This window comes from Thecamonas trahens (assembly GCF_000142905.1).
Source record: "Thecamonas trahens ATCC 50062 unplaced genomic scaffold supercont1.34, whole genome shotgun sequence".
Lineage (NCBI taxonomy): Eukaryota > Apusomonadida > Apusomonadidae > Thecamonas > Thecamonas trahens.
In genome coordinates this window covers 224609-237226 of record NW_013657646.1, presented here as the reverse complement: position 1 = coordinate 237226, position 12618 = coordinate 224609, and the positions used below count along the sequence as shown (strand labels likewise).

Below are 12618 nucleotides of genomic sequence, written 5' to 3'. Positions count from 1 at the left end.
TCCCCTACCACCTCCCTCCTCCTTCCCTCCCACCACCTCCTCCTCCCCTCCCCCCCCTCCGCCCCCTCCCCCTCCCCCTCCCCCTCCCCTCCCCTCCCCCCCCCCCCCCCCCCCTCCCCGCCACCAACCGAGTCTGGCTCTCTTCGCCTCTCACTCACCCGCGCCTCCCCCCTCGTTCCCCACGCGCAGCGCATGAGCCTGGAGCAAGACTTCGGAGTGACGTTCGACCCGTTCCAGGAGGCCCAAAACGAGCTCGTCGGTGGTGACGTCGGTTCGTATGTCCACATCCGCATCCAGCAGCGCAACGGCCGCAAGTCGCTGACCACTGTCCAGGGGCTCACCCCCAAGCTCAACTTTAAGCGCGTGCTTAAGGCGCTCAAGAAGTCGCTGGCCTGCAACGGCAACATCGTCGAGGACGAGGAGAACGGTACCGTCATCCAGCTGCAGGGCGACCAGCGTGCTCACGTCCAGGAGTTCCTTGTCAACGAGCAGATCGTCGACGCCCAGAACATCAAGGTGCACGGTTTCTAAGCTGGAGATCCTGACGCTCCCGTGCTCCCTCACGCGTGCGCTCTCCGTCTCCCTCTCTCTCTCTCTCTTTCTTGATCCTCTCTGACCAACATCTCGTCGACCCGTGCTCGCCAGCCCCTGCGCCCCGAGCACTCTGCCGCCGACTCGTGGCTGTTGTGTGCGCACTGCAGCGTACCCATCTACCCGCTAGCTACTCTATACCCTGCCGCACATGAAGCCCAGAGAAAACACACCATCATCTTCCGTCTCCTCCTCCCAACCCCGTGACGCCGAAACCCGGCGCCCGAGTCGCGACTGCCCAGCACATGACGCGGCACCGACGTCACCTGCTGCCACTTTGCCAACGCCTCCACCACTTCTCTCCGCACGCCACCCCCCTACGCTTACCATGTTCCGCCTCACCTCATTCACACTCCCGCACACCGTCCGCGGAGCAGCAGCAGCACTCGCTGCGCGGGCGGCATCGACGCAGACGGCCTCCGCGGCAGGCAGCAGCAAGGCCAAGCCGCAGGTGGCAACGGCTGAGCCCGTGACGGACCTGTCATCTGAGGAGGCCATTGCGCTGGACAACGAGTACGGAGCGCACAACTACTCGCCGCTGGACGTAGTCTTCTCCCGGGCCAAGGGCCTCAACGTGTGGGATCCCGAGGGCAACCACTACTACGACTTTCTCTCGGCTTACTCGGCCCTCAACCAGGGCCATCTCCATCCCAAGCTCGTCGCCGCCGCCATCAACCAAACCCAAACGCTCTCGCTCTCTTCTCGTGCCTTCTACAACGACATCTTCCCGGCCTTTGCCGAGAAAATCTGTCAGACCTTTGACTACGAGGCCGTCCTGCCCATGAACACCGGCGCAGAGGCCGTCGAGTCGGCCCTCAAGATCGCCCGCAAGTGGGCCACCGACGTCAAGGGTGTGCCGAGCGGGAGCGTGCAAATCATCTCGGCCTGCGGCTGCTTCCACGGCCGCACGCTCGGCGCCATCTCCATGTCATGCGACCCGGACGCTACCGAGGGCTTCCACCCGCTTGTCCCGGGCCAGCTCAAGGTCGACTTTGGCGATCTCGCCGGGCTCGAGGCCACCCTCGCCGAGCACGGCGAGTCTGTCGGCGCCCTGCTGCTCGAGCCCATTCAGGGCGAGGCCGGCGTTGTCGTCCCGCCCGACGGCTACCTCGCTGCCGCCCGCGCCCTCTGCGACAAGCACAACGTACTCTTTATCGCCGATGAGATCCAGACCGGCATCGCCCGCACCGGCCGCATGCTGGCTGTCGACCACGACAACGTCCGCCCGGACATTGTGCTGCTCGGCAAGGCCCTCGGCGGCGGTATCTATCCCATCTCGGCCGTCCTCGCCGACCGCGACGTCATGGACGTCATCACACCGGGAACCCACGGCTCGACCTTTGGCGGCAACCCGCTCGGCGCCGCCGTCGCCATTGCCGCCCTCGACGTCGTCGCAGAGGAGAACCTCGCCGCCACTGCCCAGGCCAAGGGCGAGGCCTTCCGCGCCCGCTTTGCCGCCCTCCGCTCGCCGCTCATCAAGACTGTCCGCGGCAAGGGCCTCCTCAATGCTTTTGTCATGGACACCGAGGCTCTGCAGGGTGCGTCGGCCACAGACCTCTGCCACATGCTCAAGGACGAGGGCGTGCTGTGCAAGCCAACCCATGGCCACATCATCCGCCTTGCCCCGCCGCTCACCATCACCGACGAAGAGATGGACGACGTGTGCGAGCGCGTCGAGACCACCCTCGCTCGCCTCGAGGCCGAGATCGCCGCCGGCAAGCATCCAGTGCCACAGGCCGACCCCGATGCCCCTCCTCCGCGCGCCTGCGAGCGCTGCGGTCGTGCCGACGGCTGGTGATGGCGGGTCCTCCTCTCTGCTAGCCTTTAGCCTCTGACCGCAAAGTGAACAAATCTACGCGAGTGAGCAACGCCACGCCTCTTTACACGCGGTGGTTAATCGCCGAGCACGGCCGCCCCACACCCGACGACGACGGGCAGCACGCCGAGCACCGCCCGTAGTCGCAGTACTTGGCCGCAGGATTACGGGTGCACTTGCCGCAGCGGATGAGCGGCGCAAAGCACCGGAGGCACGACGACGCCGACGCAGGGTTGGCGTTGCGGCACGAGTCGCAGATCCAGTCGAGGACCGAGTCCTTGCCCGCGGTGCACATGACGCACTTGCCTGCGCTCGAAACGTTGATGGTCCCGCACCGGCACTTCCACGAGTCGGCGCCGAGCATGCCCAGGACCGAGCCGGTCGCACGGGTGCTCACCACCGAATACGACTTGAGGCCTGAGCACGAGACGCACCGGGTCGCCCGCTCCGGGTTCACCGCCGAGCAATTGCAGACCCACGCCGCGCTGTCGTCATCGTCGCCGTCGGAGCCATCCAGCTCGCCGTCTTCGCCGACCGAGGGATAGACCGACCGCACGTTGTACGTTGCCGCCGCACCCGGGTGCGCGGCGTAGAACTCGTCCTCGTGATCAGGCGGCGGCGGCGGGAGCCTGTTTTCGGCCGCCACCCGTGCCGCCACTGCCGCAGACACACGGTCCGCCTCGATCGCTGCCAGCGCCTTCTCCTGCTCGACTTCCAGGTCGTAGTCGAGGACCGCGTCACGGGCGACACGCTCGGGCGCCAGTAGCTCGCGCCGCAGCTCCAAGTTCGCCGCTGACGGCCGCCGCGCCATGCATTCGAGGCACCGCGAGGCGAGGCCCGGGTTGGTGAACGAGCACTCGCAGACCCAGAGCGTGTCGCGGGCGCCGGGCGCGCTAACGCTGCTCACAAAGGTCTCAGCGGGAAGCTCGATCCGCCGCTTGAGCGCCGGCGACGCAAAGGCGGCAGCCTCACGCGCGTCCTGGGCCTCGGCCTCGGCCTCCAGCCGCGCCACCCGCAGCGCCTCGTAGGCCTCGGCGGCACTCCGCGATCCGCGGTCGGCCTCGCCCGCCGCCGACGGCGTCGGCAGCACCCGCAGCGCCTGCTGCCAGTCGAGGATCTCCTTGCCAAGCGCGTTGATGACCGCAGTCAGCGCGGCAATCTCCGACTGCAGCACCGTTGCTGACAGCATCGCGGTCGCCTTGTCCTCGGCGCGCTTGGCGTCGGCCTCGTTGGCTGCCCGCGCCGCCGCCGCCGCCGCCTCGGCACGCCCGCGCAGACCGGGCAGAGCCGTGTCTGCCACCAACCGGTTCGTCGTCGTCAGCATTGTCTGCGCGTAGTACGGCAGCACAGTCTCGACCGAGAGCACAGGCTTCTCGTACTCTTCCAGAGCCAGCTCGTCCCGAGCCGCCGGCGCACGGCCCTCGACCCGTGCCAGCTTGGCCTCGGCCTCCTCGCGGAGCCAGTGTTTGGTCTTCCACTGCGACTCGAGGTCGCGGAGCTTGGCAATGATGACCGGCCGCGAGAGCTGCGCCACCGGCCGGCACGCACCACCGCAGTGTTGGCAGTACTTGATGCCCATCGGGAGCTCGCGGGTGCAGCTCGCGCACTCAAACTTCGGCTGCGACGCCTCGACCACTCCTGACCCACATTCGGTGCAGAACCGCGCGTCCTTGTTTGCCACTCGCCCACACGCCGAGCACACCGTCAGCGGTGCAATGAGCACCCCGCATTCGCCGCCGCAGCCAGAACAGAACTTGATGCTTAAGTCGTCGTACGTCGTCCGGCAGCTGTAGCATCCGTACTCGCGGATCGACGACCCAAACGCTGCAGGCTCAACCTTGCCCACAAGCTCTGTCGACGCCGTCGCCGACATTTCGTTGGGTCGCACTGCCGCGAGCTCGGCCTCCAGCGCCGCAATCCGCTCGGCGTCGGTCATGCCACGGACCGGCTCTGCCTGCGGCTCTGCCTCGGACGTGGCGAGAGCCTCAGCAGCGAGTGCTGGACTCACTGTCGACGTTGACGGGCTACTGCGGCCGGCTCTGGATCCCTCTGGTGCCTTCACGGCCGCCACAACCGGATCTTCATCCGAGTAGTACTCGTACTCGGGTTCGGCCGTCACAGCGCTCTTCTTGGCCGCCTGGACCGCTTGAGCCTGGACCGCCAGAGTCTTAGCGGTCGCCTTGGCGCCGCCGTCATCGTCCGAGTAGTACTCGTCCGACGGAGCACTGCCATCGCCGTCGTCGACAAGTCCAAGCGCCGCCAGCGACTCTTCGGCTTCGGTCTTGACCTTGCCCGGTGTCTTGGTCGACTTGCTGCCCTTCTTCTTGCTCTTCTTCTTGGACGCATTGCCTTTCTTGGAAGCCACGCCCTTTTTCTTCGACACGGCGCCCTTTTTCTTGGACGCCTTGGTCTTCTTCTTCTTGGCCTTGGGCTTGGTAGGCGCAAACAGACCGTCGTCAAACAGGCCGCCGCCACCGCCACCGCCGCCACCGCCACCAAACAGGCCGCCGCCGCCGGAAAACAGCTCGTCCTTGGAGATCGGGCCCCTGGCCCCGGCATCGTCGTCGTCTTCTTCGGCCACTCTGCTGGGCTTGGACTCTTTGCCGCCCTTCTTCTTCTTACCTCTGTCAGTAGCTGTCTTCTTGGACCTCGTCTTGGACTTCTTGCCCTTGCCGGCACCCTTCTTCTTCTTCTTCTTCGGCTTCACCGGCTCGGACTCGGGCTCGGGCTCGGACTCGGCTTCGGCTTCGGACTCGGGCTCGGGTTCGGACTCGGGCTCCGGCTCTGGCTCTGGTTCCGACTCGTCGGCGTCCGACTCGAACGTGACGACCTTGGCCTGGGGCTTGGACCTGGACTTGGCCCCAGCCTTGGAAGTCTTGGACTTGATCTTGCGCGCAGCTTTGCTGCGCGACTTTGATCTGCCGTTGGCCGAGGTCTTCTTGGGCAGTTCCTCTGGCTGTGCCTTTGCCTTTGCCTGTGCCTTTGTCTTTGCCTTTGTCTTTGTGCCAAAGTCGAGGATGTCGGGCTCGTCATCGTCAAACATGTTGTCGAGATCGTCAAAGAGGCCGCCGCCCTGCGACGACTTTTTAGCCTTGGCACCGCCACCGGCCTTGCTGCCTCGGGCCTTGTCGCCTCCTGCCTTGGTCTTGCCCTTCTTCCCAGCGCCTGCCTTGCCCTTCTTTCCTGCGCCTGCGTTGCCCTTCTTCCCACCCGCCGACTTCTTTCCGCGCTTCTTGGGCGCCTTTGTCAGAAAGGCCATGTCGTCGTCCGACTCGCCTGACCCAGCTGCGCCAAACATGGTGAACGGGAAGCGAGGGGAAGGGGGAGGGGAGGAGAGATAGAGAGAGAGATAGAGAGAGAGTGTGTGTGGATGCCCTACGCCCAGGCCAGCGGTGCAGTGGTCTGCAGCTGCACAGGCAAGTGTCCGTCCCCTTGCACCGTCTTTAACTCTCCGTCTCGGTCCGTGTTTGTGCCTCGAGGTGGAGGAGGTGGAGGAGGAGGTGGTGGTGGCCGCAGCGCGTGACCGTTCGTAAACCACGACCTTTCTTGGCAGCAGCTCCAGCACCTGCCAACGGCCGCCACACACGAGTTTGCTCACCTGACTCCCCCCCCCCCCCCCCCCTCCCCCAATTCCACACACCACGGTATGGCTTTGGCTGGCGTGACTGTGTGCGTGGCGTCGGCCAAGTACGCCGGCCTTGGTCCGCGCCAGGACGCTGCGGCAGCGGTCGAGGCTGCAGGCGGGACAGCGACCTTTGTCTGCACGGCAGACGTCGACTACGTCATGGCTGTGCCCGACGATGTGGCCAAGGACTCGAAGAAGATCCGCAAGGCCACGGCGCTCTCGGTCCCGGTTGTGTCTGAGGACTGGCTTGCTGCGGCTGTTGCTGCCGGCGCGCTCGTCGACTGGTCCCCGCACTCGCTGAAGGAGACCGGCGCAACCGCCAGCGGACCTGCTGCAGCGACCCTTGCGACAGCGGGGCCAGGCCGTTTGGCGGCAGCAGCATCGGCCACAGCGTCTACGGTGCTCGAGGACTGCTGCTTGTTCCTGCATGCGCCGCGTGGTGAGTCGTTTGCCGACGACAAGGCAGCGCTCTCGGCGGCGGCCGAGGCGCTCGGCGCCGAGGTGGTGAAGCGGTTCTCGGCGGCGCGTGTCTCACACGTCGTCCTGCCGGACGGTGTCGAGCCGCCGCCCAAGTTCCAGTCGGTAACGTCGGCGTTTGTGGTGACCGAGGCCTGGCTGGCGGCGGCGGTGACCGGCGGAAAGCGTGCCGACGAGGCCGACTTTGAGGCAACGGGCGTGGCCGCTCAATCACGAGGAGCACGCCAGAAGCGCAAGCGGCAGCCGTCGCCGCCGGCAGCTCCAGCCAGTGCGGCACTCCCGACTTCGATCGCCGGCCTCTGTCTCTGCCTCACTGGTCGGTTTAGCACTGTCCGCAACAAGCTTGAGAAGCAGATTGCGGCGACTGGGGCTTCGGTTGTCACGTCGGTCTCGTCCAGCGTTGACTACCTGGTTACTGCCAACCCCGGCTCGAATACGGTCAAGGAACAGACGGCGCTCAGCCTTGGCGTGCCGGTTGTGCCGGCGTCATGGCTGGAAGGCTTGCTGGCGGGCAAGCCTGTGGCGGCAGCGGCAGCGACAGCGATGGTACCGGTGCCGCCACCGAAGCGAGCCAAGCCGCTGACGGCCGCCGCGACAGCAGGTGGAAGCGGCGATGACGATCAGGACGACGGGCCGTCGTGCGGCCTTCCGCTGAGTGTACAGGCAGTGGTGGAGATGATCTGCGACCTCAACTCGACGACGTCGCGGGTGATGAGCATGGATTATGACGCCAACAAGCTTCCGCTGGGCAAGCTCAAAAAATCGCACGTCCGCAAGGGACGAGCCAAGCTCAAGGAGATCGAGGACGAGCTCAACGGGCCGGGCCGGCGTCACGTGCTCACCGACCTTTCGTCCAACTTTTACACGCTCGTGCCGCACGTGTTCGGCATGCGGCGACCGCCGGTCATCGACTCGATCGACATGCTCAAAACCAAGATCCAGCTCATGGACGCGCTGTCGGACATCCAGGCCACGACCAAGAGCCTCAAGTCTGTGGCGACCTCATCGGGCCTCCATCCGATCACCGCGCGGTACAACATGCTACAGACAACCATGGCGCCGGTGGCGCCGGGCTCGGACGTCGACACCATGATTCGGATGTATGCCAAGAACACACACGCCCCGACCCACAAGCGGTACTCGCTCGAGGTGCTCGACATCCTCGAGGTCGAGCGTGCCGGTGCATCTGCCCGCTACGCGCCCCACGGCGCGCTTGCCAACCGCACCCTCCTCTGGCACGGGACGCGGATGTCCAACATGGTCGGCATCCTCCGGCAAGGTCTCCGCATCGCGCCGCCGAAGCGCCTGTCACCGGCTACATGTTTGGCAAGGGCATCTACGGCACCGACATGGTGTCCAAGGCTGCGCAGTACTGCTGGGCGACCAAGACCGCCGACGTAGGCCTCCTTGTCCTCGCCGAGTTTGCGCTCGGAACGAGCTACAAGGCACGCGCTGCCGAGCCACTCGACGGCCCACCACCGGGCACGCACTCGACCCACGGCGAGGGCAAGACGCGGACTAATCCCAAGCACGTCTTTAAGATGAGCAACGGTGTCCGAGTCCCGCTCGGCAAGCCAGTGCCGGCCAGGCTCGACACAGACTCGTCGCTCCTCTACGACGAGTTTGTTGTCTACGACGAGTCGCAAGTCATCATCCGCTACCTGGTCAAGGTGAGGTTCTCGTTCAAGTAAGGCCAAGTAGCGCATGGGCAAGACAGAGTAAAGCGAGCTAACTGAGACAGAGGCTAGGCTGTGCAGCTCGCCGGGCTTGCGCGGCTAGGCGCGACCCTGCTTCTGGCGCTTCTGGCGGCGCTCGGCAAAGGCCTTGGTCCGGTTCTTGCGCTTGCGGCGTTTGCCCTCGTAGCGGCCGACCATGCCTGCAGCCGACTTGTCACGGACAATACGGGCGGTGTAGGCGGCAACCTTCTCGTCTTTGAGCAGCTCGTCGACAAGGTCCTTGCCACGATCCTTCTTGGCGATGCGGGCCGAGTAAAAGTCCTTCTTAGACTCGATGACGGTGCCAAACTGAAAGTGCTTGGGGTACTTGTGGTTCTTGCGATTGATCGAGTCGCCATGGATGTTGCGGTAGAATCGCTTGGGGTCGGTGTACGCCCGCAGCCGGACCACGTCGAGCTGGCGCTTGACTTCGGCGGTGAGCTCGGGCGCCGGCATGTTGAACCAGTCCTTGGACGCGTACTTGGCCGAGTGCTCCTTGAACTTGCGGCGCTCCTCCTTGTGCGCCTTCGGATGCGGCGCCTTGCGCTCGGCCTCGAGCGTTGGGCCAACCACAATCGCCGCCTCAAGCTCCGCCATCCGGTGAGACTCGGCCGCCTGGCGGTGGCTGGCCCACCTGCGGGCGTTGCGCCACCGCGGGCCGCTCCGGAACGCCGAATCGAGCGCACACGCAAGCCGGATCGGCCGCCGCGCCTGGATCATCTCCGCCACCTTGCGCACTCGCGCCTCATCCTTGGTCTCCAGGCTCATCATCACCACCTCGCCGTCGTCATCCTCGTCGCTCACCGAGCCCTCGCCGCGCCGGCCATCCTCGCCACCGCTTGCCGCGAACCGCTTCAGCAGCGCAGCCTCGAACGCCGCCACTGCCGGCGACAGGTCCACCGGTCCCGCCTCGTCCTCGCTGCTCTTCTTCGAACCCTTGCGTCCGCGTCGCCGGGTTGCCACCATGACTGTCTCGAGTGCGGTGGTGGGTGTGGCGGCCACGAGGGGAGGGAGGGATGGGGGGGATGCCATCTTTGACTGTCGATTCGAACGCACCCATTGATTCACGAGCAAATGGCGGCCTCGATCGCCCGGAGCAAGGGACCTACCTCCCCATCCGATGGGATTTGATGGCCCAAGTCTTGGATAGCATGCGTGGGCCACATGGCTTCTAGTCGTGCGCAACATGGTCCGATCTGTATGCCTGGACCCGGGCGCGGCCCCGTGAGGCATCGATTGGGCAAGAGTTCGGTGAGCGTCACCGCTCGGCAGCAGCGGCACCACCGCCATCATTTGTTGGATTGTGGATGCGACAGTGAGGAGCAGCAGCCGATTAGTGTGCGAGCAGGCCAGGCCTTGGTGGCCGTGCTTCGAAAGTCACGCATTCGTCAGGTCACGCGCGTGCAGCGAGTGGTAATAGCATGGCACATATGCGAGGTCGGAAGAGAGTGGTGGCCGGTGCACCGCCCAGAGCATGCCTGGCACAAAGCGAGGCAGGGCACAAGACCAAGGCTGGGGTACCCACCCATGCCCCTCGCCCATCCTTCCCACTACGAACAATGTGCACATGGCGTGCCCGCAATGCAAGCACAGATCTCAGCTGTCATTCAGCCTTGTGCCGCATCACCCCCGACCTCCCCCCCCCCCCTCCCGCCCCCCACCCCTTGCCCCCGCCCCTTCCCCCAGCACGACAGCCGCACCACGTTCGCAATGGTCAATAGTGCCGCACCTTCCTGCCGCAAAGGTTTGTTCAACTTTGCAAAAATTCGTTGTTCTCGGAAGGCACATTGGCCACGTCAACGTGCGCCACCACCTCCACCACCTCCACCACCACCACCAGCATGCGCCCCCCCCCCCGCCTCGAGACCAATGCGCAGCCCATGCCCTACCTGGAGCAAAGGCCAATCCCCTCGGGGCCCCCTTCCCCCTCTGCTACCTGCTCAGTGCTGCCCAGTCACTGGCATGCGCCTTGGCTGGGCACTCTGCGGAACAAGGGTCGCACAAGTGACTGCCGGGTCCACGTTGCGTCGCGCCGTATGTGCGGGATGCCGATTTTTAAGGTGGTGGAGCACGACGGCCCGGGTGGGGGCATGCCCCGCCAAGCGGCTGCAGCACTCGTGAGCATAGCCACATAAAAACAAGGAACTTGCAATGGGGGGAATGCAGTGCTGTACAACCTATGCTACTCGCCGGTATTGTAGCTGCCTGGAACAGTCTGCACGGACCGGTCGCGTACCGCCGCCTGGCGAGTGGCCGAAGCGTCCGTTTTCGCTGTGCGCTAGCAACGTGAAACTGCTGCACGGAAGCGCCGGCCGGCAACGTCAGCACCCTCCTGCAGGGATGGGCATGTGGGGGGATACAGAGAGCCTCATGTGCAACCAAGGTCATCAAGCCCTTAGTGGCAGCAGTGGTATACGGCCCAGCTTGTCCCTTCAAGCGTAGGATTCTTGCTTCGTTCCGAATGGCCATACCCTCGTGGGCGGAGGAGGGGACTCGCCCAAGAAACTGTCCCAATTACACGCTGGCGTGGGTCACACCGCTCTCTACGCCACACCCGCAGAGCCCCCGTTCCTCCGCAAGGCACCGCCGCACCCCTTCGTCCCGCGCAAACAACTCTCCGCTCCGTATTCCAGAACCGAACCCCCCACAGGCCCAAATCCCTGTCCCTCGCCCCTCGCCTTCCCCTCTTAAGCGAGCTGCCCCCCCCCCCACACCCACACCCACGTGCTTGCTGTCCCTGCCTTCCTGCCGTCGCACCGCTGAAAATCTGCCGGCACTCTCCCGTTGCCCCAAAATATGATGTCAACTCGCCCGCACTCGTCCCCAGCCCACACCCACCCCTCAGGAAAGAGCCACTCGTCACCCCCGGCCCTCGCGCTCAACCCGCGTGCCTGCCGTCCTCAGATTCTTGCTGCTCCGGCCTCCTCCCGCTCGGTCTCGTCGTCGCGGTCGGCCACGCCGCCGTCGCCTGGCCCTGCCACCCGACCGGCCATGCCGGCGCCGTCACACATCCGGCGCAACCTCGCGGCTTCTTCGGCCCAGACTCCGTCGCCGCGCGACGACTTTGGCGACTCTGCTCACTCCTCCCGTCCGGGAACCGCTGGCGCTCTCTCGCTTCTCACCAACGCCGCCGCCGCCTCCTCGGTCACCGCGCCCGAGCCGATGCAGGTCACCAAGCCGACTGCCGTCAAGGCCGAGTCCGTGGCCCCGCCGGTCCAGGCGCCGGCGCCCACGCCTGCTCCCGCACCTGCGCACGCACCTGTGCGTGCGCCCGCACCTACGCACGCACCTACGCACGCGCCGGCGCATCCACCTGCGCACCCTCCTCCCGCGGTGCACCCTGGCCATGATGCACACGCCCAGGTGCAGGCCCGCGTCCGCGCACAGGCTGCCGCTGCTGCGCAGGCCCAGGCTATGTTCTACATGCAAATGATGCAGGGCATGCAGGGTATGCAGGGTATGCAGGGTATGCAGGGCGGCCAGGTCCCGCCGCAGGCTCTCATGTCGATGGGCATGTCGCTCGCTATGGCCGCCATGGGCGTCCCGCCGGCGCACATGATGAACGCCGCCGCCGCAGCAGCAGCCGCGCAGGCACATGGCCACCACGCCGGTTTCCCGCCCAACACCCGTCCGCCGATGCCGCCGATGGCTCAAGCGCCGGCCCGCCCCGCCCACACCAACCCGTCGTCGCCGTCGGGCGCCGTCAACCCGGGCCTCCACCAGCTCGCCTCGATGGCCCTGCTCAGCGGGCCCAAGGACGCTGCTGACCACCTCTCGTACAAGCGTAAGATGGATTCGTCCATGGCCACCATGGGCGTCCCGCCGTCCAAGCGCATGCGCCCGCTCGGCTCGTTCACCTCGGCCGTCTCGTCGTCGACCCCTGCTCCGCCGCGCTTTACCCTCCTCCTGCGCCAGCTCAAGTCGACCATGCCCGAGCTCACCGACCTGCCGCTCTCGCAGCTCGCCATCCTCAACCACGCCATCGACGCCATCGTCGCCCTCCAGGACCACCACGCCGCGCTCACTAACAAGGTCGCGGCCGCTGGCGGTGCCACTCTTACGGCTTCCTCTGTCGCCTCGGACAAGATCGCCCGCCTGGAGAAGCTCCGCGCTCAGCGCATCGCCATGCAGGCCGAGCTTGCCGCCCTCGAGGCCTAACACGCCCGATATCTCTTGCTTTATTGCATCCCCCGTGCCCACTGCCGTTCGAACGCGCGACGGCGCGCCCCACAGTGAACGAAACAATGGACCGCAGCCTACTTTTCTACACCCTTCCCGCGAGCGTCTGCAACAGCTGCTGCTGCTGCCGAAGGTATGCGAGGTGGAGCGCGTTGCGCGCCGCCGCATCGCGCGGGATTCCGCGCGCGTTCACAGCTGCCGCGCCGGTCGCCGCG

General features: G+C 65.9%; 7 protein-coding genes across 7 annotated transcripts in view; 4 read left to right on the top strand and 3 right to left on the bottom strand.

The window, feature by feature from the left end:
• AMSG_07328 (uncharacterized protein) overlaps positions 1–775 on the top strand; it is a 1248-nt gene extending 473 nt beyond the window's left edge. Inside the window, exon 2 of the mRNA XM_013900785.1 lies at positions 190–775. Coding sequence (XP_013756239.1) covers positions 193–531 — 339 coding nt within the window. The 5' untranslated portion in view covers positions 190–192 and the 3' untranslated portion in view covers positions 532–775. The remainder of the gene's footprint in view (positions 1–189) is intronic.
• Positions 776–919: 144 nt separating this feature from the next.
• On the top strand, positions 920–2389 carry AMSG_07327 (ornithine-oxo-acid transaminase; the record flags this gene model as incomplete). The annotated part of the gene is made up of 1 exon (XM_013900784.1): positions 920–2389. One exon carries the CDS (start codon positions 920–922, stop codon positions 2387–2389), a length of 1470 nt encoding a protein of 489 aa, XP_013756238.1.
• Positions 2390–2471: 82 nt separating this feature from the next.
• AMSG_07326 (uncharacterized protein) lies at positions 2472–5705 on the bottom strand (the record flags this gene model as incomplete). The annotated part of the gene is made up of 1 exon (XM_013900783.1): positions 2472–5705. One exon carries the CDS (start codon positions 5703–5705, stop codon positions 2472–2474), a length of 3234 nt encoding a protein of 1077 aa, XP_013756237.1.
• A 348-nt stretch (positions 5706–6053) lies between these two features.
• AMSG_07325 (poly synthetase 2) lies at positions 6054–8200 on the top strand (the record flags this gene model as incomplete). The annotated part of the gene is made up of 2 exons (XM_013900782.1): positions 6054–7788; positions 7812–8200. The coding sequence occupies 2 exons, from the start codon at positions 6054–6056 to the stop codon at positions 8198–8200; spliced, it is 2124 nt and encodes a 707-aa protein (XP_013756236.1).
• On the bottom strand, positions 8134–9869 carry AMSG_07324 (rRNA-processing protein FCF2). The gene has a single exon (XM_013900781.1). The coding sequence runs from the start codon at positions 9515–9517 to the stop codon at positions 8285–8287; it is 1233 nt and encodes a 410-aa protein (XP_013756235.1). The 5' UTR covers positions 9518–9869; the 3' UTR covers positions 8134–8284.
• Positions 9870–10923: 1054 nt separating this feature from the next.
• Positions 10924–12478, top strand: AMSG_07323 (uncharacterized protein). The gene has a single exon (XM_013900780.1). The coding sequence runs from the start codon at positions 11021–11023 to the stop codon at positions 12380–12382; it is 1362 nt and encodes a 453-aa protein (XP_013756234.1). The 5' UTR covers positions 10924–11020; the 3' UTR covers positions 12383–12478.
• Positions 12479–12488: 10 nt separating this feature from the next.
• AMSG_07322 (uncharacterized protein) overlaps positions 12489–12618 on the bottom strand; it is a gene marked incomplete at its 3' end in the record, with an annotated part of 3020 nt that continues 2890 nt past the window's right edge. The window contains exon 2 of the mRNA XM_013900779.1: positions 12489–12598. Coding sequence (XP_013756233.1) covers positions 12489–12598 — 110 coding nt within the window. The remainder of the gene's footprint in view (positions 12599–12618) is intronic.